This window comes from Lampris incognitus, chromosome 2, assembly GCF_029633865.1.
Source record: "Lampris incognitus isolate fLamInc1 chromosome 2, fLamInc1.hap2, whole genome shotgun sequence".
Lineage (NCBI taxonomy): Eukaryota > Metazoa > Chordata > Actinopteri > Lampriformes > Lampridae > Lampris > Lampris incognitus.
The window spans coordinates 75736457-75763991 of record NC_079212.1 but is presented as its reverse complement, the minus strand read 5'-3'; the positions used below and the strand labels follow the sequence as shown (position 1 = coordinate 75763991).

Below are 27535 nucleotides of genomic sequence, written 5' to 3'. Positions count from 1 at the left end.
CAGACTGACAGGCAAAATGTTTTTATTAGGTAGACTTTTTAGCTTGAGCGCTCATATTAAACACTTGTTTTCGCCATATTCCCAATTCAGTCAACTTGGGCGCTGCGCAAAAGTCTTACAGCGGCAGGAAAACGCTGGTTTTTCTGTTAGTGTGTTTGTGCGTGTGTGTAATCCGCCCGCTGCTAATCGCACTGCGACTGGGCCTGTCAGCCTAGTAATGTGTGTGCACAGTTGTGCTGTATGACAAAGGGCCTCTCATGGCTGCAGTGGTTCAAACCTTTGAAAAACCTGTTTTCTGTCTCGGCTGAGTGCTAACTCCTCAGCCGGTTTGTCGCCCATGTGCAAGCACTGCAGAAGGGGCGATATGCCTGGTAGGGATCTGCCCCACTGAGTGCACTTTTCTAGCTCGTTATCGTTTTACTGCTTCAGTCTAAAGCACTTTGAGCTGACTTTCATGTATGGAAGGGGCTACCCGAATGAATGTTATTATCTTATTATCATTAATGGTGGTAGTAATAATGACAAAATGCCCATTGAAGACCTGATCTGATTGTGATATGTGGTGCCTCATTTGTCGTTGTGATGGAGTGGCGTGTGGATGAGCTGCCCCGAGTCAGCCTCTCAGGTTAACCTGCATCCACAACACTCCAGGCACTAGAGAAAGGAGGAGAAGGAGATGCAGAACCACGCACCTCTTCCACACAGAGTCCACGGCGGTCTTGCTTTAAAGGGACAATTCTCTGATTTTCAACCTCGTCACCCTCGGCGACAGGGAAGGCACGGAAAAACGCCTGGCTTGTTTTTAATCCCAAACACTATTCATCAGTACTGACTGCACAGACACAAGACCATCGGTGAAATGTCCCTTTAACTTATTTAATCATGTTTCAATAAAGCGGCATTCGAGCCCTCAGCTGCCATCTCTGTCCATGTGCCTGTGGTGGAGAACCCCGTCTGTGGCAGGCCTCGCCACTACCGCGGTTGGTTCATTTGTCAAATGAGTGGCAGGGGAGGTCAGCCGGCCATGACCTGGTCACGTCTTAAAAGTGAACAGATCAGATGGGTTGGTGGGGAATCGGCTCTCTGCTCTTGCACAGTCTGACAAAACAGAGTGTGTTGTGTGGGTCGGGCGTCCCGCTACAACAGGACATGTAGCAAGAACTCAGCAAGTCAGAGTAGAGCAGAGGCGGCGTGAGAGCAACACAGTGAAACAAGGCAGAACAGCGTCCATCGTCCACAAGTACCGGCAGGGACCTGTGCAGGACGTCGTGTTGGAAGGGCCAGACAGCAGACTCCTCCATTCTGACGTGGGAGGCGAGAGGCGAGTGGTGGATACGGTCCTGTCGACACAGCTGAGTGAGACGCACAAAGGAGCCTCTTACCTGCATGCTCTGGAGCACATTGAGAAAGTCATTCATCCCTGTCAGATGCTGCACATCCTGGAAGACGGCCACCAGCAGGGTTGGTGTGATGGCGATGGAGCGAGTCAGCACCACCCGTGCAAAACGGGACCAGCGCAGGTTCAGGAAACCCTTAAAACAGAAAAGAGGAGTGGAAGAAAATCAAACAGGAAAGAAAGGACACACCCAGACCTAACATGTATGGATGGATTTAGTTTAGCCACATGTATACAGGGGGAGGAACAAACTTACACACCCGGCCATACGTTTCCTTACCTCCATCACAAACTGCCCAGAGTAAGTGCCTGTCATGGTGGAGCTCTGGCCTGCAGCCAAAATCCCTATGGCCCAGATGTAGAGAGCTGCAGGGCCAAAGAAACAGCCCAGGACCAGTCCCTGAATGCAACCAGACAGATTCAGACACTCGTAAAGCAGAGCAACGGCGCCACAGGGAATGTGCCAAGCAGCGACCACTGACAACTCATACGTGTCCCCAACACCAATACACTGTGTGCAAGCAGCGACCACTGACAACTCATACGTGTCCCCAAAACCAATACACTGTGTGCAAGCAGCGACCACTGACAACTCATACGTGTCCCCAACACCAATACACTGTGTGCAAGCAGCGACCACTGACAACTCATAGGTGTCCCCAACACCAATACACTGTGTGCAAGCAGCGACCACTGACAACTCATACGTGTCCCCAACACCAATACACTGTGTGCAAGCAGCGACCACTGACAACTCATACGTGTCCCCGGCACCAATACACTGTGTGCAAGCAGCGACCACTGACAACTCATACGTGTCCCCAACACCAATACACTGTGTGCAAGCAGCGACCACTGACAACTCATACGTGTCCCCAACACCAATATACTGTGTGCAAGCAGCGACCACTGACAACTCATACGTGTCCCCAACACCAATACACTGTGTGCAAGCCATGGACAGTTTTCCATGGAACCTGCAACTGCATGCCACGAGCCATGAGCCACGAGCACTCTCTGGCCCCCTGCCTTCCCCATCTACCCACATGATGATTCAACGCCTGTATTCTGACCCTCCTGTACAAAGCCAACTACCCCGTTTTCTGTACTAACACGGGCTGGATTAACCCCCACACACCCGCTGTCAATCACACCTGCCAAACATGTAAGAACTTGGTTGTGGCATACGGTGCAGCAACCCCGCCTATATCATACCTCGCTTCTCCCAGCGACATCTTTAACAGCCCCGCTACACATCATGGTACTTACAGGTACTGTGGTGGTCATAACCACACTACACATCATGGTACTTACAGGTACTGTGGTGGTCATAATCACACTACACATCATGGTACTTACAGGTACTGTGGCGGTCATAACCACACTACACATTATGGTACTTACAGGTACTGTGGCGGTCATAACCACACTACACATCATAGTACTTACAGATACTGTGGCGGTCATAACCACACTACACATCATGGTACTTACAGGTACTGTGGCGGTCATAACCACACTACACATCATGGTACTTACAGGTACTGTGGTGGTCATAACCACACTACACATCATGGTACTTACAGGTACTGTGGTGGTCATAACCACACTTACCCCTTTGTAGATGTCGACTTCCAGCTTCTCAGTGTTGTTGGGGAATGTTGAATTACACAATGCATTCTGTCAGAGAGAGGCACTGTATTTAATCACCAGACTGAGGATGCTCTGAACACTACAACCGTCAACAGTGGGAATCACAAGAGAATGTTCTGGAACTTTCAGTGGAGCACATGAGAAGAGGCTGCGGCAGTGCAGCTGCAGCTTGTTGTGATGCTGTGTAATGTGTACTTACCACGTCACTGTTGGTTTTATCGTAGAAGGCCTCAGCAAACACTGCTACAACGAAGACATTGATGAGGAAAGAGATGAAGAGGGCGATAGCTGACTCGATGAAGAAGTACTTGTTGGCTTCCTTCACCTCCTTCTTATTACCGCGATCGATTTGTCGTGACTGGAACATAAAGGAAACCCGTATCAATGCCCTCATGCCAAATAAACATGTCTTCTTCTGTGCTCATTGCACCGTCAGAGAGTCTTTCCACTGCGGCACAAGTCTAAGCACCGTTTTTTTTGGGGGGGGGGATTTCCCCCCCTTTTTCTCCCCAATTGTACCTGGCCAATTACCCCGCTCTTCCGAGCCGTCCTGGTCTCTGCTCCGCCTCCTCTTGCTGAGCCGGGGAGGGCTGCAGACTACCACATGTCTCCTCCCATACATGTGGAGTCACCAGCCACTTCTTTTCACCTGACAGTGAGGAGTTTTACCAGGGGGACGTAGCCCGTGGGAGGATCACACTATTCCCCCCAGTTCCCCCTCCCCCCTGAACAAGCACCCCAACCAATCAGAGGTGGTGCTAGTGCAGTGACCAGGACACATACCCACATCTGGCTTCCCACCCACAGACACGGCCAATTGTTTCTGTAGGGACGTCCGACCAAGCCGGAGGTAACACGGGGATTCGAACCCGTGATCCCCGTGTTGGCAGGCGATGGAACAGACCGCCGCACCACCTGGACACCCCAAAGGTTTTTGTTTTTCCAGTTAAAATGAAGATATGTTATTCATATCAAGTCATGGGTCAGCTGATCTCGTGTCATCATAAGGTAGGCCTGGCCTGTAGGGAAGAGCGGTGTGCAGGCTGACTGCTGTGTTGCTCACACACATTCACGACTTGCTATTTATGACTTACTGTTGTGTTTAGTGGAGAACACACAAGATAATGAACTTCGCATACTAAATCACAATCACAATATTATAAAGCCTTACTATCAAATGCGGTTTCTAACCTTGACAAGGGCTGAATGCAGGTAAATGTTGTGGGGCATGATGACGGCGCCCACGATTCCCACAGCTTGCTCCAGCTGGACAGGACCACAGCCCTCACAGTACGGTACAAACATCCCCTTCAACAGCTGCCGCTGGTCTGGTCTCACCAGCACATACTGCAGAGGGGCAACATGCAGTCTGTAAAAACCACAGCTCAGCAGCTACTCCAACACTGTAAAAAGTGTAGCCAAGTCACGTACAAGCACCTTACCTCGTAACCAAAACTCAGAGCCATTACGGTGATGAGCAAGCCGAAGAACGCTTCAAGTTTTCTGAGGCCTACAAAGAAACACGTTGTGCTGAACACAGAAACAAGCCTTTCTTCTTGTGTTCTGTTGTGTTGTGTTGTGTTTGTACTGGTGACTCACATACCATACTTATCTAGAAACAGGAACACAAATGTGTCTATGATGGTGATGAGAACCCCTCCCCACAGTGGGATCCTGCAGGTGAAACAGAAGTGTCAGCACATGTCCGCCCATCTTCAGTGTAGCAAGCTGCCCTTTGTGCATATGTGTGCAGTCACTTCTTGGGGCCAACAACATTACATATATGAGTAAGAAAGAGGAATCCATAAATGAATTACTCACACATAACTGGAATACAGTATATGAAGAACAAGACACTATGATTCACTCATAACAAATGTCCATCCTTAGATGATAAAGTTGCCCAATAAAACAATCAAACAGTAAACAGAAATATAAAACTGGTCCATGGATCACAAAGGGACTACGTAACGCTTGTCATGAAATAAGCTCGATAAAGAATTCATAAAGCACAGAACCATGGAAGCAGAAATAAAATACAAAACATCTAAACACAAGCTACCTAACATTATGAGGATATGCAAGACGGAATACTACAATAAAGAGTTAGAGCCCAATAAAACAACACCACAGGTATATATATGGAAGGTGTTGAACAGTGTTATCAGAAAGGGATCTGGAAGCCCAATCTGCCCTCAGCGCTTTACAGATGATGATAAGACCATAACCAACATGGGACACGTGGTCGATGGCTTCAACAGGTTCTTTGTAAATTTGTGGCAGGAAAAATCAATGACACACAAACAACCACAGAGGGGAATGATGGTGATGATGGGGACAGGAACCCAAGTTCCATGTTTCTTAGAACGGTAGAAGAGAAGGACATCGTGAACATTGTAAACAAATGCAAGAATGAAACTCTACTGACTGGAATGATGTTGATATGACAATAGTTAAGAAAGTCATCGAATGTATTACAAAACCACTGACCCACATCTACAACATGTGCTTTCACTCTGGTAAAGTTCCAAGCAAAATGAAAATAGCAAAAGTCATACCCCTATATAAAATCGGAGAAGACACCAAGTTACACACAGACTGGTCTCATTTTTGTCACAATTCTCCAAAATATTGGAAAAACTAGTTGCTGTTAGACTAGACAAATTCATTGAGAAGCACAATCTGTTAACCGATAGCCAGTACGGGTTTCCACCAAACAGATCAACATCTCTGGTGCAGAATTGAAGAAATAACTAATTGCATAGATCAGAAAAAGTTCACTGTGGGAATATTTATAGATCTAAAAAAGCTTTTGACACTACTGACCACAACAGACTAATAGATAAATTGGAAAGGTCATATATTATGATATATAAATATGAGAGGAGTGGTGCAGAAGCGGCTAAGAAGCTATTTAAGTAACAGGCACCAGTTTGTAAAGATAGGTGAACATATAAATCGTTACGCATGGATATTACTTGTGGCGTACCCCAGGGGTCCGTCTTGGGTCCAAAACTGTTCATTCTGTAGTTAAATGATATATGCACGATATCAAAAATATTGAATTTTTTTTTATTATTTGCTGATGACACGACTATATTTTGTTCTGGTGAGAATTTCATCTCATTATCAGCCACTTCTATTTTTATATAGAATTTATATATTACATAATTATATATATATATATACACACACACACACACACACACACACACACACACACACACACACACACAACTTTACATATTATATACACTACCGTTCAAAAGTTTGGGATCACCCAAACAATTTCGTGTTTTCCATGAAAAGTCACACTTATTCACCACCATATGTTGTGAAATGAATAGAAAATAGAGTCAAGACATTGACAATGTCTTGACTCTGGTGTGTACTACTCCCTTCAGAGGACAGCACAAACAGGCTCTAACAGGTACTATTTAATGAAGATGCCAGTTGGGGACCTGTGAGGCGTCTGTTTCTCAAACTAGAGACTCTAATGTACTTATCTTCTTGCTCAGTTGTGCAACGCGGCCTCCCACTTCTTTTTCTACTCTGGTTAGAGCCTGTTTGTGCTGTCCTCTGAAGGGAGTAGTACACACCGGTGTAGGAAATCTTCAATTTCTTAGCAATTTCTCGCATGGAATAGCCTTCATTTCTAAGAACAAGAATAGACTGTCGAGTTTCAGATGAAAGTTCTCTTTTTCTGGCCATTTTGAGCGTTTAATTGACCCCACAAATGTGATGCTCCAGAAACTCAATCTGCTCAAAGAAGTGCCCATCCAACCAATCCAACTTGTGGGAGCTGCTTCTGGAAGCGTGGGGTGCAATTTCTCCAGATTACCTCAACAAATTAACAGCCAGAATGCCAAAGGTCTGCAATGCTGTAATTGCTGCAAATGGAGGATTCTTTGACGAAAGCAAAGTTTGATGTAAAAAAAATCTTATTTCAAATACAAATCATTATTTCTAACCTTGTCAATGTCTTGACTCTATTTTCTATTCATTTCACAACATATGGTGGTGAATAAGTGTGACTTTTCATGGAAAACACGAAATTGTTTGGGTGATCCCAAACTTTTGAACGGTAGTGTATATGTATATATTTTATATAGAATTTACAGCAGCTTTTGGAGGTGACCACAACAGAAATGTCCAGGGTGTCTCCCCACCTGCTGCCCAGCGAATGCTGGGATAGGCTCTAGCATCCCCGCGACCCTGACAGCAGGATAAGCAGTTTGGATAACGGATGGATGATCTATTGTGTGGAGGTATGGGGTAACACCAACAAAACCAACGTACAACCATTATGTATACAAAATGAGCCATAAGCATAGTTAATAATGTAGGATAAGGTGAACACACCAACAAGCTATCTTTAAAATCAAGTGCCTTGACGTTCAGGGATGTAGTAGAATTTTAACACAGCACAAATAATGTTCAAAGCAAGAAACAATCTCCTACCGAGTAATATACAAAATACGTATATTCTCAGATAGAGAAGGGGAATATAACTTGAGAGGGGAATCAAACTTCAAGAAATTATGTGTCCGAACACCTTTGAAGAGCATGGCATTTCAATCTGTGGAACAGTGTGAGCATGGAACTCAAACACAGTACAAACACTACACAGTTCAAGAAGTACAAAGGTGTAATTATCAAGAGATATAGGGATGATGAAGAGTTGTGTTAACTATCTAAGTTATCTCCCAACATTTCTTATTACATTTTTCTTTCTGACTCCGAGTGGATATTTGGGTTGTACGGAGCATTGAGATCTGTTTATTCTTGCTACATGACATTAGTATGTTTTTCTTTTCTTTCTCTCGTGTGTTTTCTTTTCTCTCTTATTGTTCACAGCAGGTGAGTTTGTATTGTGCAGCACAACTTGCATTAAATGTGAACTACACAGTACAGTGGGAATTAAGTTTGTAATATCCAAAGGAGTTGAATCAAGTGCAACTGGACTTGGTATATATCCGTGAAGACGTTTCGCCTCTCATCCAAAAGGCTTCCTCAGTTCGTGCCTTTCTGACTAGACCAAGCTAGTCTGATTAGCTTGGCCTTTCTGACTAGACCAAGCTAGTCTGATTAGCTTGGCCTTTCTGACTAGACCAAGCTAGTCTGATTAGCTTGGCCTTTCTGACTAGACCAAGCTAGTCTGGTTAGCTTGGCCTTTCTGACTAGACCAAGCTAGTCAGACTAGCTTGGTCTAGTCAGAAAGGCACGAACTGAGGAAGCCTCTTGGATGAGAGGCGAAATGTCTTCACGGATATATACCAAGCCCAGTTGCACTTGATTCAACTCCTTTGGATAACCATGACCTGGATGAATGAGAACATTCACAGACAATTTGTAATGTACAGTAGCTGAATTAATTTAAGATTAGGTGAGAAGGGGTAGGACAACAACAAGTGTGTACTTGCTCCTACTGCCTTTCCAACATGTAACAAAAAATCTGATGCACATGGAGATTACATACATTACATTACATTACATTAGATTAGAGTACATTAGATTACATTATATTAGATTACATTACATTGTTTTATTAGCCACACAACCAAGGCCAGTAGAATTTTTTTTTGGTACACAAACTCATTTTCTTCACCTGCAAAGTATTTGAAATATTTTCTTATTTTACCTTCTAGCTTAGTCATCCATATACCCTCATGTTCTGTTTACCCTCAGAAGTGAACTGAATTCCACAAGAAAGCATGTATAAATCTGTATACTCGGTCCTGTTCAGCTAATTAAGGGTCAAATGAACCTTGTCAGCTGCTATTTTCAACTCTCATGACATACGACTGAGGTTTCTTTTTGGACATCATGACATGCCAACATCATCTAGACAGAGGAACATACTGTGACTTGAGTTTTAGCTCATATCACCAAACCTTAAAGCGCTGTGCTGTGCAGCGGTCCTACCTGCCCACCGACAGCAGGTTGAGGGCAATCGCACAGCCGATGACCTCCTGCATGTCAGAGCCGATGATTGCCAGCTCCACCATCAGCCACAGGATAATGCGGGGGACCTAAAACAGAAAACTCACACGCTTAGAAGAAGAAGAAGAAAAAGGCTTTGGGTTACATAAAGGCCCCACTCAAAAGAAATCCTTTTAATGGGAGAAATCCTTTTAATGGGGCCTTCATGTAACCCAAAACCTTTGTTTTTTTTCCTTCACACAGCAGGTTTGTAGTATTCTGATGTGGAAAAAAAGAATATGGCGGGCAGGCACAGGAAAGGCAGTCATGACCAGACTGCCTGTCCTGTATGTAATGTGCAGGACAGGCAGTCATGAACAGGTAAATCTGATGCTTGCTTATAAAGTCAAATAGAAAAAGTAGCCATGGCATTTTGAAACTCTGGACAACTACATCTACAGATGTAAAGGCATGTTGTGCTGTGGTATCAGCCATAACTGCGCGTGAAAATGCCATGGGCCTAAGCCAAACTTAAACCAACAATAAATAAATAAATAAATCAGCCATATGTGGTGAGACTAGGTGTTGCTGACAAAGGGAAACTGGGGACCCACAAACTTCCACAATGTGCGTCCCGGTAACAACTCCTCTTTATGCAGCTAGCCTTTGCAAGGGACACCCAATGACAGTGGCTTTTGAAGAGAAAAAGCAGCCATCTCATTTTAAATTTTGGTGAATTGATCTACAAATTCAGAAGGCTGTTGCGTTATGTCACACACAGTAATGGCTTTCAACCATGTGTGTGTGAAGGTCATAAAACAGGAAAATAAAAACTACATGTGATAAGAACAGGTAATCCTCACAGTGGGATACTGGCGGTTGCAAACTTCTGCCAGGTGCATCCCAGTAACAACTCCCAGCCGTGCAGCTAGCCTTTGCAAGAGAAGCCCGATGATAGTGGCTCCAAGCAGCACCCATAGGAGCTGAGAGAGGAAGACAAAAGTTTAGCAATCTTAGAAATATGGTGACGGTATATAAACATTTGCAATGAAAGACAAACCAACAGTCAATCCCATGGATAAGTATCATGATGGCAGCATCAGTACAGCGCTCTCTAGTACTTTTGTTTTTGGTTATCCTGGGTGTTCAGTTACGTTAACCCCATTACTTTCCCTAGAGAAGAACTGCTTAACATGAGGCACTTCACTCCAGATAGTTTTTCACCACTTAGTTGGAGGAACAGCAACTCTCTGTGAGACATGGAGGCAGCGCAGGCAGGGGGAAAGCACCGGTGTGCTGGTGAGGCTCCGACAGCGGGGATTTTTTATCTGCGCTCCCAGCGAATGTAACCTGGAGAACCTCTGCTCCATGCCCAACAAAATGGACGAGCTGCTTCTCCTCAAAGGGACTAACAATGCCTTTGCATGTTCTACTAAACTTTGTTTCACTGAAACCTGGCTTAGTGAAGCCCCCTCCGACAGCGGATTACATCTGGATAGAGGCCATCCAAGCCATCCGGTCCTTGTATAACCAAAGTGAGAACTGTGTCTGCATTCTCAGCACAAAGTCAAACACGTTTTCGGTGGGTGTCGGACTCAACCAAGGTTGTCCCTTATCTCCAATTCTGTTTGTGATATTCATGGACAGGATCTCAAGGCGCAGCCAAGGTGAGGAGTGTGTCCGTTTTGGGAACCTCAGAATTGCATCTCTGCTCATCGCAGATGATGTGGTTTTGTTGGCTTCATCAGAACGCGACCTCTGGCGTGCACTGGGGCGGTTTGCAGCTGAGTGTGAAATGGCTGGGATGAGAGTCAGCACCTCCAAGTCTGAGACCATGGTTCTCTACCGGAAAATGGTGGATTGCTCCCTCCGGGTTGGAGACGAGTTGTTGCCTCAAGTGAAGGAGTTCAAGTATCTCAGGGTCTTGTTCATGACTGAGGGTAGGATGGAGTGGGAGATTGACCGGCAGATTGGTGCAGCATCAGCAGTAATGGGGACATTGTACTGGACCGTCGTGGTGAAGAGGGAGCTGAGTTGGAAGTCAAAGCTCTCAATTTAACAGTCAGTCTTCGTTCCAACCCTCACCTACGGTCATGAGCTTTGGGTAGTGACCGAAGGGGTGAGATCAAGGATAAAAGCAGCTGAAATGAGTTTCCTCCGTAAGGTGTCTGGGCTCAGCCTTAGAGATAGGGTGAGGAGCTCGGACATCCGGAGGGAGCTCGGAGTAGAGCCACTGCTCCTTCGCGTTGAAAGGAGCCAGTTGAGGTGGTTCGGGAATCTGATTAGGACGCCTCCTGGGCGCCTTCCTTTGGAGGTTTTCCGGGCACATCCAACTGGGAGGAGACCCCGGGGTAGACCCAGAACTCGCTGGAGGGACTACATGTCCAATCGGGCCTGGGAACACCTTGGGATCCCCCAGAAGGAGGTGGAGGGTGTTGCTGGGGAGAGGGACGTCTGGAGTGCCCTGCTTAGCTTGCTGCCACCGCAACCCGACCCCGGAGAAGCAGCTGATGATGAGATGAGATGATGAGAATATAATCATAACATGTAAATGTTCTGTTTTTGCTTGTTGACTTTTAAATTAACTGTTGTACTGCTAGACCCCAGGAAGTCGCTGCTGAGGCAGTGATTAATGGGGATCTGATGATTAATGGGGATCTGAAATAAAGAAATACAAAAAACATGAGTATATAATATAGTATATGATATTTAATATAACATTATATAATATATAATTGGGCCTTGTGATGGCCTGGCGGCCTGTCCAGGGTGTCTCCCTGCCTGCCGCCCAATGACTGCTGGGATAGGCTCCAGCATCCCTGCGACCCTGAGAGCAGGATAAGCGGTTTGGATAATGGATGGATGGATGGATATATAATAGATAAATACATAGTATATATTTTTAGTGTATAATATATAATCACAAGTTATAAATTATTCACCCATAGCAAAACTTTGTGTAGTTGTGACATACCTTGTTGTGCATACATACCTCCAGTATCCTATTCATTACTCCATTTCTTTCTTTTTTGTTTCCTTTTCTTTTGAGTGATATACGTGAGTACTAGGAGCTGCTATAAACCGGAGTCAAATTCGTCATATGCACATTTGGCTAATAAACATTGATTCTGATTCCCATATTAACCTTAAAGCCTGCTTTAGCGCCGGACTGCAGGTCAGACTCAATGTTCCCTGGGTCCAAGTAGGCGATACTCATTAAAAAGCCAGGTCCAGTGAAAGCCCAGAGTTTACGGAAACTGAACATCTGAAAGAGAAGATCAGTGAATTGAAAATGTTTTACAGTGTAGATGTTAATTTTTCATGATATGCAATTCTATTTTAGATGTGGGTGAAAAGGGTTTGCTTCCTAAAACCTCAGATATTAAAAACCCAAAATCTGAACAGACCTCGTCACAACTCAACAAGGACTAAAAAAGTAGTTATGCGTGCTCAATAATCCAGGTAAAGAAGGTTGGATCAGTTCATCTGGACACAATGCTGATCGACAGAAACGTTTCATCACTCATCTAATTGTCCTCTTCAGTCTCAACTTGAACGACATGGAAAAGTTCAGACGTGTATTTTCAAAACACTGCGTTTCAGTGGCTTTCAAACCCCAAAACACGCTGCACCAAAAGTTGGTCCACCCCAAGGATCGGGTCCCCCGGCACAAACAGAGCAGTATAGTGTAGCTGTTCAGTGCCAGGAGGATTGCCGTGACTTGTACATTGGGGAAACCAAACAGACGATGGCCAAGAGGATGATACAACACAGGAGAGCTAACACGTCAGACCAGGACTCCACAGTCTACACCATCTACAGGCCAGGACTCCACAGTCTACATCATCTACGTCAGGACTCCACAGTCTACACCATCTACAGGCCAGGACTCCACAGTCTACACCATCTACAGACCAGGACTCCATAGTCTACACCATCTACAGACCAGGACTCCACAGTCTACACCATCTACAGACCAGGACTCCACAGTCTACACCATCTACAGACCAGTGGCCACTCTTTCAAGGATGAGGATGTGCACATCCTTGATAGGGAGGAACGTTGGTTTGAACGGGGAGTCAAAGAGGTTTGAACGGGGAGTCACCTGCAGTCACTGTATTGTTTATAAGGGTGGGGTACCTGCAGTCACTGTATTGTTTATGAGGGTGGGGTTCCTGCAGCCACTGTATTGTTTATAAGGGTGGGGTTCCTGCAGCCACTGTATTGTTTATGAGGGTGGGGTTCCTGCAGCCACTGTATTGTTTATAAGGGTGGGGCTCCTGCAGCCACTGTATTGTTTATGAGGGTGGGGTTCCTGCAGCCACTGTATTGTTTATAAGGGTGGGGTACCTGCAGTCAGGTGAGACTGAAGAGGTCACTTAGATGATGATGAAACGTTTCTGTCAATAAACGTGTCCAGATGAACTGATTCACCTTTCTTGGAAGGACTTGAAATAATGCCAAACCCATTTGAGACCACTTATCTCCAAATAATATCACTGGCTCTCTGAGGTCACAAGCTTTCATTGAACAATTTAATGTTTTGCCAACAAAGTCCAGCATGGTTAAATTTGATGAACAGTCGTCACAGATTTGATGTCACCCAACAATTCAGATTCACTGTGGCTATGATCAGTACCTGGTTGACATTCTCTGGAATAGGCACCTTCTCCTCAAAGTAAGTGGTGAAGGTTTCCTCCTGAGACCCAGGGGAGACGGGGGGAGATATGGAGCTATACCGAGTTGCTTGGATAACTCCATGATCCTGAGGAGAGTCCTCTAAAATATCACAAAATGAAACACAAGGACATATGGTTTCATAAATGCATAAATGCAAAAAAAAATGTTGTGTGACTTTGTTAACAGAACGATCTGGGATCGTTAGTGAAAATGAACCCCCCACTATTTTCAACACGATCTGTCGATGTTGTGGGGACAACACTCCATTAACATCCATAATAATGAGCAGTCTTCTACGTGTCTTTGAAACACAGCCGAAATTGTATGGAAACGTTTCCAAAATGTACCTCTGGTGATGTCAGTGGCAGACAGGGCTGCTCATAAGGGGGGAAAGGGGGTAAAGCTTTCTCGGGCTCAGCTGCTGGGGGGGGGGCGTGGAGGCCAGCAATAATCATGATTATCCTAAACATAAGCAATGATAATGGCAGCACTTGCCATTCAGTGTGAACTGGCTAAACACATGGCCTTTAAAGACACGATAAAGGACTCGGTATCTTGTAAGACAAGGACGACGGCTGTATCAGAGGCCAAGATGGAGCCATAAGGTAAGAAATTGCATTTCCTACTAAGAAATGTGTGGTGTAAATGTAGCAAACCTTTCATGAGGTTTGTGTGTTTAAGTGTGTCAAAGGGTTCTATGTTTTTTAATGGAACTGTTAGTCTCCATTTATTGTGCAACTCCCAAAACACGTGTGACTGGTTCACCTTTTACCAAGCTTTTACCAAGTACGTCACATGATACTCAGACCACATCATGACGTAGTATGACTAATCTTCCTTTTTTTCTCTTTTATTCGATCGAAAAAAACATTCAAAATACAACACACATATACCACACAAACAGGGAAACAAAACATTTCACAAACCCGTCAATCTCTACAGAGTCAAAGATTCTGTAAAATGGTGAGGTAACCGGTAGGCCTTGGTGTGGCTTCCAGCCTACAGACCCCCCACCAAATCAAAGAAATCACACAAAAAATACACATATACCCCACACAGTACACTGTTCCACCAAAACCCAACATTACCCTCCCTCCTTCCCCAGTCACAACAAAAGTGCTCCCATCTACAAATCCACCAACAAACTCTTATTCTCCAACACAACAATAGAACATATTAACATCTCTTCCATTAAACTCCTAAAAACACTCCACACCTCAGCTGTCCTCTTTTCATGATGGCCTATATTCCTCCTTAGCGTGTCAGCTAACCTTCCACGGCTTAAAACATCATTTAATAAATTAACATTACATCAGCTCACTTTGCCAGCCACCCCAAACAACCACAATTCTCTCCATTCCAGTCTGTCAGCAGACCACCTCTTCTACATCTACCAATTAATTCTGTCAACAGAGCACCTCTCCTACATCTACCTATTAATTCTGTCAACAGACCGCCTCTACTACATCTACCTATTAATTCTGTCAACAGACCGCCTCTCCTACATCTACCTATTAACTCTGTCAACAAACCACCTCTCCTACATCTACCTATTAATTCTGTCAACAGACCGCCTCCCGAGCATCTTCTTATTAATTCTGTCAACAGACCACCTCTCCTACATCTACTTATCAATTCTGTCAACAGACCACCTCTCCTACATCTACCTATTAATTCTGTCAACAGACCAACTCTCCTACATCTACCTGTTAATTCTGTCAACAGACCACCTCTCCTACATATACTTATTAATTCTGTCAACAGACCACCTCTCCTACATCTACTTATTAATTCTGTCAACAAACCGCCTCTCCAACATCTACTTATTAATTCTGTCAACAGACCACCTCTCCAACATGTACCTATTAATTCTGTCAACAGACCACCTCTACAACATCTACTTATTAATTCTGTCAACAGACCACATCTCCAACATCTACCTATTAATTCTGTCAACAGACCACCTCTCCTACATCTACTTATTAATTCTGTCAACAGACCACCTCTCCTACATCTACCTATTAATTCTGTCAGCAGACCACCTCTCCTACATCTACCTATTAATTCTGTCAACAGACCGCCTCTCCTACATCTACCTGTTAATTCTGTCAACAGACCGCCTCCCCTACATCTACTTATTAATTCTGTCAACAGACCATCTCTCCTACATCTACTTATTAATTCTGTCAACAGACCACCTCTCCTACATATACTTATTAATTCTGTCAACAGACCACCTCTCCTACATCTACTTATTAATTCTGTCAACAGCCCACCTCTCCTACATCTACTTATTAATTCTGTCAACAGACCGCCTCTCCAACATCTATTTATTAATTCTGTCAACAGACCGCCTCTCCTACATCTACTTATTAATTCTGTCAACAGACCACCTCTCCTACATCTGCCTATTAATTCTGTCAACAGACAACCTCTCTTACATCTACCTGTTAATTCTGTCAACAGACCTTCTTCCCTACATCTACTTATTAATTCTGTCAACAGACCACCTCCCCTACATCTACTTATTAATTCTGTCAACAGACCACCTCTCCTACATCTACTTATTAATTCTGTCAACAGACCACCTCTCCTACATCTACTTATTAATTCTGTCAACAGACCACCTCTCCTACATCTACTTATTAATTCTGTCAACAGACCGCCTCTCCAACATCTACTTATTAATTCTGTCAACAGACCATATCTCCAACATCTACCTATTAATTCTGTGAACAGACCACCTCTCCTACATCTACTTATTAATTCTGTCAACAGACCACCTCTCCTACATCTACTTATTAATTCTGTCAACAGACCACCTCTCCTATATCTACCTATTAATTCTGTCAGCAGACCACCTCTCCTACATCTACCTATTAATTCTGTCAACAGACCGCCTCTCCGACATCTACCTATTAATTCTGTCAACAGACCACCTCTCCTACATCTACTTATTAATTCTGTCAACAGACCGCCTCTCCAACATCTACTTATTAATTCTGTGAACAGACCACCTCTCCAACATCTACCTATTAATTCTGTCAACAGACCACCTCTCCAACATCTACCTATTAATTCTTTAAACACACCACTTCTCCTACAACTACTTATTAATTCTGTCAACAGACCATATCTCCAACATCTACCTATTAATTCTGTCAACAGACCACCTCTCCTACATCAACTTATTAATTCCTTCAACAGAGCACCTCTCCTACATCTACTTATTAATTCCGTCAACAGACCACCTCTCCTACATCTACTTATTAATTCTGTCAAAAGACCACCTCTCCAACATCTACTTATTACTTCTGTCAACAGACCACCTCTCCTACATTTACTTATTACTTCTGTCAACAGACCACCTCTCCTACATCTACTTATTAATTCTGTCAACAGACCACCTCTCCAACATCTACTTATTACTTCTGTCAACAGACCACCTCTCCTACATTTACTTATTACTTCTGTCAACAGACCAACTCTCCTACATCCACCTATTAATTCTGTCAGCAGACCACCTCTCCTACATCTACCTATTAATTCTGTCAGCAGACCACCTCTCCTACATCTACCTATTAATTCTGTCAACAGACCACCTCTCCTACATCTACCTGTTAATTCTGTCAACAGACCGCCTCCCCTACATCTACTTATTAATTCTGTCAACACACCACTTCTCCTACATCTACTTATTAATTCTGTCAACAGACCACCTCTCCTACATCTACTTATTAATTCTGTCAACAGACCACCTCTCCTACATCTACTTATTAATTCTGTCAACAGACCACCTCTCCTACATCTACTTATTAATTCTGTCAACAGACCACCTCTCCTACATCTACTTATCAATTCTGTCAAAAGACCACCTCTCCTACATCTACCTATTAATTCTGTCAACAGACCAACTCTACTACATATACTTATTAATTCTGTCAACAGACCACCTCTCCTACATCTACTTATTAATTCTGTCAACAGACCACCTCTCCAACATCTACCTATTAATTCTGTCAACAGACCACCTCTCCTACATCTACTTATTAATTCTGTCAACAGACCACCTCTCCTACATCTACCTATTAATTCTGTCAGCAGACCACCTCTCCTACATCTACCTATTAATTCTGTCAACAGACCACCTCTCCTACATCTACTTATTAATTCTGTCAACAGACCACCTCTCCTACATCTACCTATTAATTCTGTCAGCAGACCACCTCTCCTACATCTACCTATTAATTCTGTCAACAGACCACCTCTCCTACATCTACCTGTTAATTCTGTCAACAGACCGCCTCCCCTACATCTACTTATTAATTCTGTCAACAGACCATCTCTCCTACATCTACTTATTAATTCTGTCAACAGACCACCTCTCCTACATCTACTTATTAATTCTTTCAACAGACCACCTCTCCTACATCTACTTATTAATTCTGTCAACAGACCACCTCTCCTACATCTACTTATTAATTCGGTCAACAGACCACCTCTCCTACATATACTTATTAATTCTGTCAACAGACCGCCTCTCCAACATCTACTTATTAATTCTGTCAACAGACCATATCTCCAACATCTACCTATTAATTCTGTCAACAGACCACCTCTCCTACATCTACTTATTAATTCTGTCAACAGACCACCTCTCCTACATCTACTTATTAATTCTGTCAACAGACCACCTCTCCTACATCTACCTATTAATTCTGTCAGCAGACCACCTCTCCTACATCTACCTATTAATTCTGTCAACAGACCACCTCTCCTACATCTACCTATTAATTCTGTCAACAGACCACCTCTCCTACATCTACTTATTAATTCTGTCAACAGACCGCCTCTCCAACATCTACTTATTAATTCTGTGAACAGACCGCATCTCCAACATCTACCTATTAATTCTGTCAACAGACCACCTCTCCAACATCTACCTATTAATTCTTTAAACACACCACTTCTCCTACATCTACTTATTAATTCTGTCAACAGACCATATCTCCAACATCTACCTATTAATTCTGTCAACAGACCACCTCTCCTACATCTACTTATTAATTCCTTCAACAGTGCACCTCTCCTACATCTACTTATTAATTCTGTCAACAGACCATCTCTCCTACATCTACTTATTAATTCTGTCAACAGACCACCTCTCCTACATATACTTATTAATTCTGTCAACAGACCACCTCTCCTACATCTACTTATTAATTCTGTCAACAGCCCACCTCTCCTACATCTACTTATTTATTCTGTCAACAGACCGCCTCTCCAACATCTATTTATTAATTCTGTCAACAGACCGCCTCTCCTACATCTACTTATTAATTCTGTCAACAGACCACCCCTCCCTACATCTGCCTATTAATTCTGTCAACAGACCACCTCTCCTACATTTACTTATTACTTCTGTCAACAGACCACCTCTCCTACATCTACTTATTAATTCTGTCAACAGACCACCTCTCCAACATCTACTTATTACTTCTGTCAACAGACCACCTCTCCTACATTTACTTATTACTTCTGTCAACAGACCAACTCTCCTACATCCACCTATTAATTCTGTCAGCAGACCACCTCTCCTACATCTACCTATTAATTCTGTCAGCAGACCACCTCTCCTACATCTACCTATTAATTCTGTCAACAGACCACCTCTCCTACATCTACCTGTTAATTCTGTCAACAGACCGCCTCCCCTACATCTACTTATTAATTCTGTCAACACACCACTTCTCCTACATCTACTTATTAATTCTGTCAACAGACCACCTCTCCTACATCTACTTATTAATTCTTTCAACAGACCACCTCTCCTACATCTACTTATTAATTCTGTCAACAGACCACCTCTCCTACATCTACTTATTAATTCTGTCAACAGACCACCTCTCCTACATCTACTTATCAATTCTGTCAAAAGACCACCTCTCCTACATCTACCTATTAATTCTGTCAACAGACCAACTCTCCTACATCTACCTGTTAATTCTGTCAACAGACCACCTCTACTACATATACTTATTAATTCTGTCAACAGACCACCTCTCCTACATCTACTTATTAATTCTGTCAACAAACCGCCTCTCCAACATCTACTTATTAATTCTGTCAACAGACCACCTCTCCAACATGTACCTATTAATTCTGTTAACAGACCACCTCTCCAACATCTACTTATTAATTCTGTCAACAGACCACCTCTCCAACATCTACCTATTAATTCTGTCAACAGACCACCTCTCCTACATCTACTTATTAATTCTGTCAACAGACCACCTCTCCTACATCTACCTATTAATTCTGTCAGCAGACCACCTCTCCTACATCTACCTATTAATTCTGTCAACAGACCACCTCTCCTACATCTACTTATTAATTCTGTCAACAGACCACCTCTCCAACATCTACTTATTAATTCTTTCAACAGACCACCTCTCCTACATCTACTTATTAATTCTGTCAACAGACCACCTCTCCTACATCTACTTATTAATTCTGTCAACAGACCACCTCTACTACATATACTTATTAATTCTGTCAACAGACCACCTCTCCTACATCTACTTATTAATTCTGTCAACAAACCGCCTCTCCAACATCTACTTATTAATTCTGTCAACAGACCACCTCTCCAACATGTACCTATTAATTCTGTCAACAGACCACCTCTCCAACATCTACTTATTAATTCTGTCAACAGACCACCTCTCCAACATCTACCTATTAATTCTGTCAACAGACCACCTCTCCTACATCTACTTATTAATTCTGACAACAGACCACCTCTCCTACATCTACCTATTAATTCTGTCAGCAGACCACCTCTCCTACATCTACCTATTAATTCTGTCAACAGACCACCTCTCCTACATCTACTTATTAATTCTGTCAAAAGACCACCTCTCCTACATCTACCTATTAATTCTGTCAGCAGATCACCTCTCCTACATCTACCTATTAATTCTGTCAACAGACCACCTCTCCTACATCTACCTGTTAATTCTGTCAACAGACCGCCTCCCCTACATCTACTTATTAATTCTGTCAACAGACCATCTCTCCTACATCTACTTATTAATTCTGTCAACAGACCACCTCTCCTACATCTACTTATTAATTCGGTCAACAGACCACCTCTCCTACATATACTTATTAATTCTGTCAACAGACCGCCTCTCCAACATCTACCTATTAATTCTGTCAACAGACCACCTCTCCTACATCTACTTATTAATTCTGTCAACAGACCACCTCTCCTACATCTACTTATTAATTCTGTCAACAGACCACCTCTCCTACATCTACCTATTAATTCTGTCAGCAGACCACCTCTCCTACATCTACCTATTAATTCTGTCAACAGACCACCTCTCCTACATCTACCTATTAATTCTGTCAACAGACCACCTCTCCTACATCTACTTATTAATTCTGTCAACAGACCGCCTCTCCAACATCTACTTATTAATTCTGTGAACAGACCGCATCTCCAACATCTACCTATTAATTCTGTCAACAGACCACCTCTCCAACATCTACCTATTAATTCTTTAAACACACCACTTCTCCTACATCTACTTATTAATTCTGTCAACAGACCATATCTCCAACATCTACCTATTAATTCTGTCAACAGACCACCTCTCCTACATCTACTTATTAATTCCTTCAACAGAGCACCTCTCCTACATCTACTTATTAATTCCGTCAACAGACCACCTCTCCTACATCTACTTATTAATTCTGTCAACAGACCACCTCTCCAACATCTACTTATTACTTCTGTCAACAGACCACCTCTCCTACATTTACTTATTACTTCTGTCAACAGACCAACTCTCCTACATCTACTTATTAATTCTGTCAACAGACCACCTCTCCTACATATACTTATTAATTCTGTCAACAGACCACCTCTCCTACATCTACTTATTAATTCTGTCAACAGCCCACCTCTCCTACATCTACTTATTAATTCTGTCAACAGACCACATCTCCAACATCTACCTATTAATTCTGTCAACAGACCACCTCTCCTACATCTACTTATTAATTCTGTCAACAGACCACCTCTCCTACATCTACTTATTAATTCTGTCAACAGACCACCTCTCCTACATCTACCTATTAATTCTGTCAGCAGACCACCTCTCCTACATCTACCTATCAATTCTGTCAACAGACCACCTCTCCTACATCTACTTATTAATTCTGTCAACAGACCACCTCTCCTACATCTACCTATTAATTCTGTCAGCAGACCACCTCTCCTACATCTACCTATTAATTCTGTCAACAGACCACCTCTCCTACATCTACCTGTTAATTCTGTCAACAGACCGCCTCCCCTACATCTACTTATTAATTCTGTCAACAGACCATCTCTCCTACATCTACTTATTAATTCTGTCAACAGACCACCTCTCCTACATCTACTTATTAATTCTTTCAACAGACCACCTCTCCTACATCTACTTATTAATTCTGTCAACAGACCACCTCTCCTACATCTACTTATTAATTCGGTCAACAGACCACCTCTCCTACATATACTTATTAATTCTGTCAACAGACCGCCTCTCCAACATCTACTTATTAATTCTGTCAACAGACCATATCTCCAACATCTACCTATTAATTCTGTCAACAGACCACCTCTCCTACATCTACTTATTAATTCTGTCAACAGACAACCTCTCCTACATCTACTTATTAATTCTGTCAACAGACCACCTCTCCTACATCTACCTATTAATTCTGTCAGCAGACCACCTCTCCTACATCTACCTATTAATTCTGTCAACAGACCACCTCTCCTACATCTACCTATTAATTCTGTCAACAGACCACCTCTCCTACATCTACTTATTAATTCTGTCAACAGACCGCCTCTCCAACATCTACTTATTAATTCTGTGAACAGACCGCATCTCCAACATCTACCTATTAATTCTGTCAACAGACCACCTCTCCAACATCTACCTATTAATTCTTTAAACACACCACTTCTCCTACATCTACTTATTAATTCTGTCAACAGACCATATCTCCAACATCTACCTATTAATTCTGTCAACAGACCACCTCTCCTACATCTACTTATTAATTCCTTCAACAGAGCACCTCTCCTACATCTACTTATTAATTCTGTCAACAGACCATCTCTCCTACATCTACTTATTAATTCTGTCAACAGACCACCTCTCCTACATATACTTATTAATTCTGTCAACAGACCACCTCTCCTACATCTACTTATTAATTCCGTCAACAGCCCACCTCTCCTACATCTACTTATTTATTCTGTCAACAGACCGCCTCTCCAACATCTATTTATTAATTCTGTCAACAAACCGCCTCTCCTACATCTACTTATTAATTCTGTCAACAGACCACCTCTCCTACATCTGCCTATTAATTCTGTCAACAGACAACCTCTCTTACATCTACCTGTTAATTCTGTCAACAGACCTTCTTCCCTACATCTACTTATTAATTCTGTCAACAGACCACCTCCCCTACATCTACTTATTAATTCTGTCAACAGACCACCTCTCCTACATCTACTTATTAATTCTGTCAACAGACCGCCTCTCCAACATCTACTTATTAATTCTGTCAACAGACCATATCTCCAACATCTACCTATTAATTCTGTGAACAGACCACCTCTCCTACATCTACTTATTAATTCTGTCAACAGACCACCTCTCCTACATCTACTTATTAATTCTGTCAACAGACCACCTCTCCTACATCTACCTATTAATTCTGTCAGCAGACCACCTCTCCTACATCTACCTATTAATTCTGTCAACAGACCACCTCTCCTACATCTACCTATTAATTCTGTCAACAGACCACCTCTCCTACATCTACTTATTAATTCTGTCAACAGACCGCCTCTCCAACATCTACTTATTAATTCTGTGAACAGACCACCTCTCCAACATCTACCTATTAATTCTGTCAACAGACCACCTCTCCAACATCTACCTATTAATTCTTTAAACACACCACTTCTCCTACAACTACTTATTAATTCTGTCAACAGACCATATCTCCAACATCTACCTATTAATTCTGTCAACAGACCACCTCTCCTACATCAACTTATTAATTCCTTCAACAGAGCACCTCTCCTACATCTACTTATTAATTCCGTCAACAGACCACCTCTCCTACATCTACTTATTAATTCTGTCAAAAGACCACCTCTCCAACATCTACTTATTACTTCTGTCAACAGACCACCTCTCCTACATTTACTTATTACTTCTGTCAACAGACCACCTCTCCTACATCTACTTATTAATTCTCTCAACAGACCACCTCTCCAACATCTACTTATTACTTCTGTCAACAGACCACCTCTCCTACATTTACTTATTACTTCTGTCAACAGACCAACTCTCCTACATCCACCTATTAATTCTGTCAGCAGACCACCTCTCCTACATCTACCTATTAATTCTGTCAGCAGACCACCTCTCCTACATCTACCTATTAATTCTGTCAACAGACCACCTCTCCTACATCTACCTGTTAATTCTGTCAACAGACCGCCTCCCCTACATCTACTTATTAATTCTGTCAACACACCACTTCTCCTACATCTACTTATTAATTCTGTCAACAGACCACCTCTCCTACATCTACTTATTAATTCTTTCAACAGACCACCTCTCCTACATCTACTTATTAATTCTGTCAACAGACCACCTCTCCTACATCTACTTATTAATTCTGTCAACAGACCACCTCTCCTACATCTACTTATCAATTCTGTCAAAAGACCACCTCTCCTACATCTACCTATTAATTCTGTCAACAGACCAACTCTCCTACATCTACCTGTTAATTCTGTCAACAGACCACCTCTACTACATATACTTATTAATTCTGTCAACAGACCACCTCTCCTACATCTACTTATTAATTCTGTCAACAAACCGCCTCTCCAACATCTACTTATTAATTCTGTCAACAGACCACCTCTCCAACATGTACCTATTAATTCTGTCAACAGACCACCTCTCCAACATCTACTTATTAATTCTGTCAACAGACCACCTCTCCAACATCTACCTATTAATTCTGTCAACAGACCACCTCTCCTACATCTACTTATTAATTCTGTCAACAGACCACCTCTCCTACATCTACCTATTAATTCTGTCAGCAGACCACCTCTCCTACATCTACCTATTAATTCTGTCAACAGACCACCTCTCCTACATCTACTTATTAATTCTGTCAACAGACCACCTCTCCAACATCTACTTATTAATTCTTTCAACAGACCACCTCTCCTACATCTACTTATTAATTCTGTCAACAGACCACCTCTCCTACATCTACTTATTAATTCTGTCAACAGACCACCTCTACTACATATACTTATTAATTCTGTCAACAGACCACCTCTCCTACATCTACTTATTAATTCTGTCAACAAACCGCCTCTCCAACATCTACTTATTAATTCTGTCAACAGACCACCTCTCCAACATGTACCTATTAATTCTGTCAACAGACCACCTCTCCAACATCTACTTATTAATTCTGTCAACAGACCACCTCTCCAACATCTACCTATTAATTCTGTCAACAGACCACCTCTCCTACATCTACTTATTAATTCTGACAACAGACCACCTCTCCTACATCTACCTATTAATTCTGTCAGCAGACCACCTCTCCTACATCTACCTATTAATTCTGTCAACAGACCACCTCTCCTACATCTACTTATTAATTCTGTCAACAGACCACCTCTCCTACATCTACCTATTAATTCTGTCAGCAGACCACCTCTCCTACATCTACCTATTAATTCTGTCAACAGACCACCTCTCCTACATCTACCTGTTAATTCTGTCAACAGACCGCCTCCCCTACATCTACTTATTAATTCTGTCAACAGACCATCTCTCCTACATCTACTTATTAATTCTGTCAACAGACCACCTCTCCTACATCTACTTATTAATTCTTTCAACAGACCACCTCTCCTACATCTACTTATTAATTCTGTCAACAGACCACCTCTCCTACATCTACTTATTAATTCGGTCAACAGACCACCTCTCCTACATATACTTATTAATTCTGTCAACAGACCGCCTCTCCAACATCTACTTATTAATTCTGTCAACAGACCATATCTCCAACATCTACCTATTAATTCTGTCAACAGACCACCTCTCCTACATCTACTTATTAATTCTGTCAACAGACCACCTCTCCTACATCTACTTATTAATTCTGTCAACAGACCACCTCTCCTACATCTACCTATTAATTCTGTCAGCAGACCACCTCTCCTACATCTACCTATTAATTCTGTCAACAGACCACCTCTCCTACATCTACCTATTAATTCTGTCAACAGACCACCTCTCCTACATCTACTTATTAATTCCGTCAACAGACCGCCTCTCCAACATCTACTTATTAATTCTGTGAACAGACCGCATCTCCAACATCTACCTATTAATTCTGTCAACAGACCACCTCTCCAACATCTACCTATTAATTCTTTAAACACACAACTTCTCCTACATCTACTTATTAATTCTGTCAACAGACCATATCTCCAACATCTACCTATTAATTCTGTCAACAGACCACCTCTCCTACATCTACTTATTAATTCCTTCAACAGAGCACCTCTCCTACATCTACTTATTAATTCCGTCAACAGACCACCTCTCCTACATCTACTTATTAATTCTGTCAACAGACCACCTCTCCAACATCTACTTATTACTTCTGTCAACAGACCACCTCTCCTACATTTACTTATTACTTCTGTCAACAGACCAACTCTCCTACATCTACTTATTAATTCTGTCAACAGACCACCTCTCCTACATATACTTATTAATTCTGTCAACAGACCACCTCTCCTACATCTACTTATTAATTCTGTCAACAGCCCACCTCTCCTACATCTACTTATTAATTCTGTCAACAGACCACATCTCCAACATCTACCTATTAATTCTGTCAACAGACCACCTCTCCTACATCTACTTATTAATTCTGTCAACAGACCACCTCTCCTACATCTACCTATTAATTCTGTCAGCAGACCACCTCTCCTACAGCTACCTATTAATTCTGTCAACAGACCACCTCTCCTACATCTACCTGTTAATTCTGTCAACAGACCGCCTCCCCTACATCTACTTATTAATTCTGTGAACAGACCGCCTCTCCTACATCTACTTATTAATTCTGTCAACAGACCACCTCTCCAACATCTATTTATTAATTCTGTCAACAGACCGCCTCTCCTACATCTACTTATTAATTCTGTCAACAGAACACCTCTCCTACATCTACCTATTAATTCTGTCAACAGACAACCTCTCTTACATCTACCTGTTAATTCTGTCAACGGACCTTCTTCCCTACATCTACTTATTAATTCTGTCAACAGACCACCTCCCCTACATCTACTTATTAATTCTGTCAACAGACCACCTCTCCTACATCTACTTATTAATTCTGTCAACAGACCACCTCTCCTACATCTACTTATTAATTCGGTCAACAGACCACCTCTCCTACATCTACTTATTAATTCTGTCAACAGACCGCCTCTCCAACATCTACTTATTAATTCTGTCAACAGACCATATCTCCAACATCTACCTATTAATTCTGTGAACAGACCACCTCTCCTACATCTACTTATTAATTCTGTCAACAGACCACCTCTCCTACATCTACTTATTAATTCTGTCAACAGACCACCTCTCCTACATCTACCTATTAATTCTGTCAGCAGACCACCTCTCCTACATCTACCTATTAATTCTGTCAACAGACCACCTCTCCTACATCTACCTATTAATT

General features: G+C 42.4%; 1 protein-coding gene across 2 annotated transcripts in view; it reads right to left on the bottom strand.

Moving 5' to 3' along the window:
• The window catches only part of LOC130108367 (natural resistance-associated macrophage protein 2-like), a 273265-nt gene that overhangs the window by 27744 nt on the left and 217986 nt on the right, over positions 1 to 27535 (bottom strand). For both annotated transcript variants that reach the window (XM_056275274.1, XM_056275273.1), the window contains exons 4-14: positions 13611 to 13750; positions 12117 to 12236; positions 9835 to 9954; positions 8975 to 9081; positions 4653 to 4723; positions 4492 to 4559; positions 4241 to 4396; positions 3249 to 3407; positions 3011 to 3076; positions 1677 to 1796; positions 1383 to 1532 (exon numbers count right to left, since the gene is read on the bottom strand). In XM_056275274.1, coding sequence (XP_056131249.1) covers positions 1383 to 1532; positions 1677 to 1796; positions 3011 to 3076; positions 3249 to 3407; positions 4241 to 4396; positions 4492 to 4559; positions 4653 to 4723; positions 8975 to 9081; positions 9835 to 9954; positions 12117 to 12236; positions 13611 to 13750 — 1277 coding nt within the window. The remainder of the gene's footprint in view (positions 1 to 1382; positions 1533 to 1676; positions 1797 to 3010; positions 3077 to 3248; positions 3408 to 4240; positions 4397 to 4491; positions 4560 to 4652; positions 4724 to 8974; positions 9082 to 9834; positions 9955 to 12116; positions 12237 to 13610; positions 13751 to 27535) is intronic.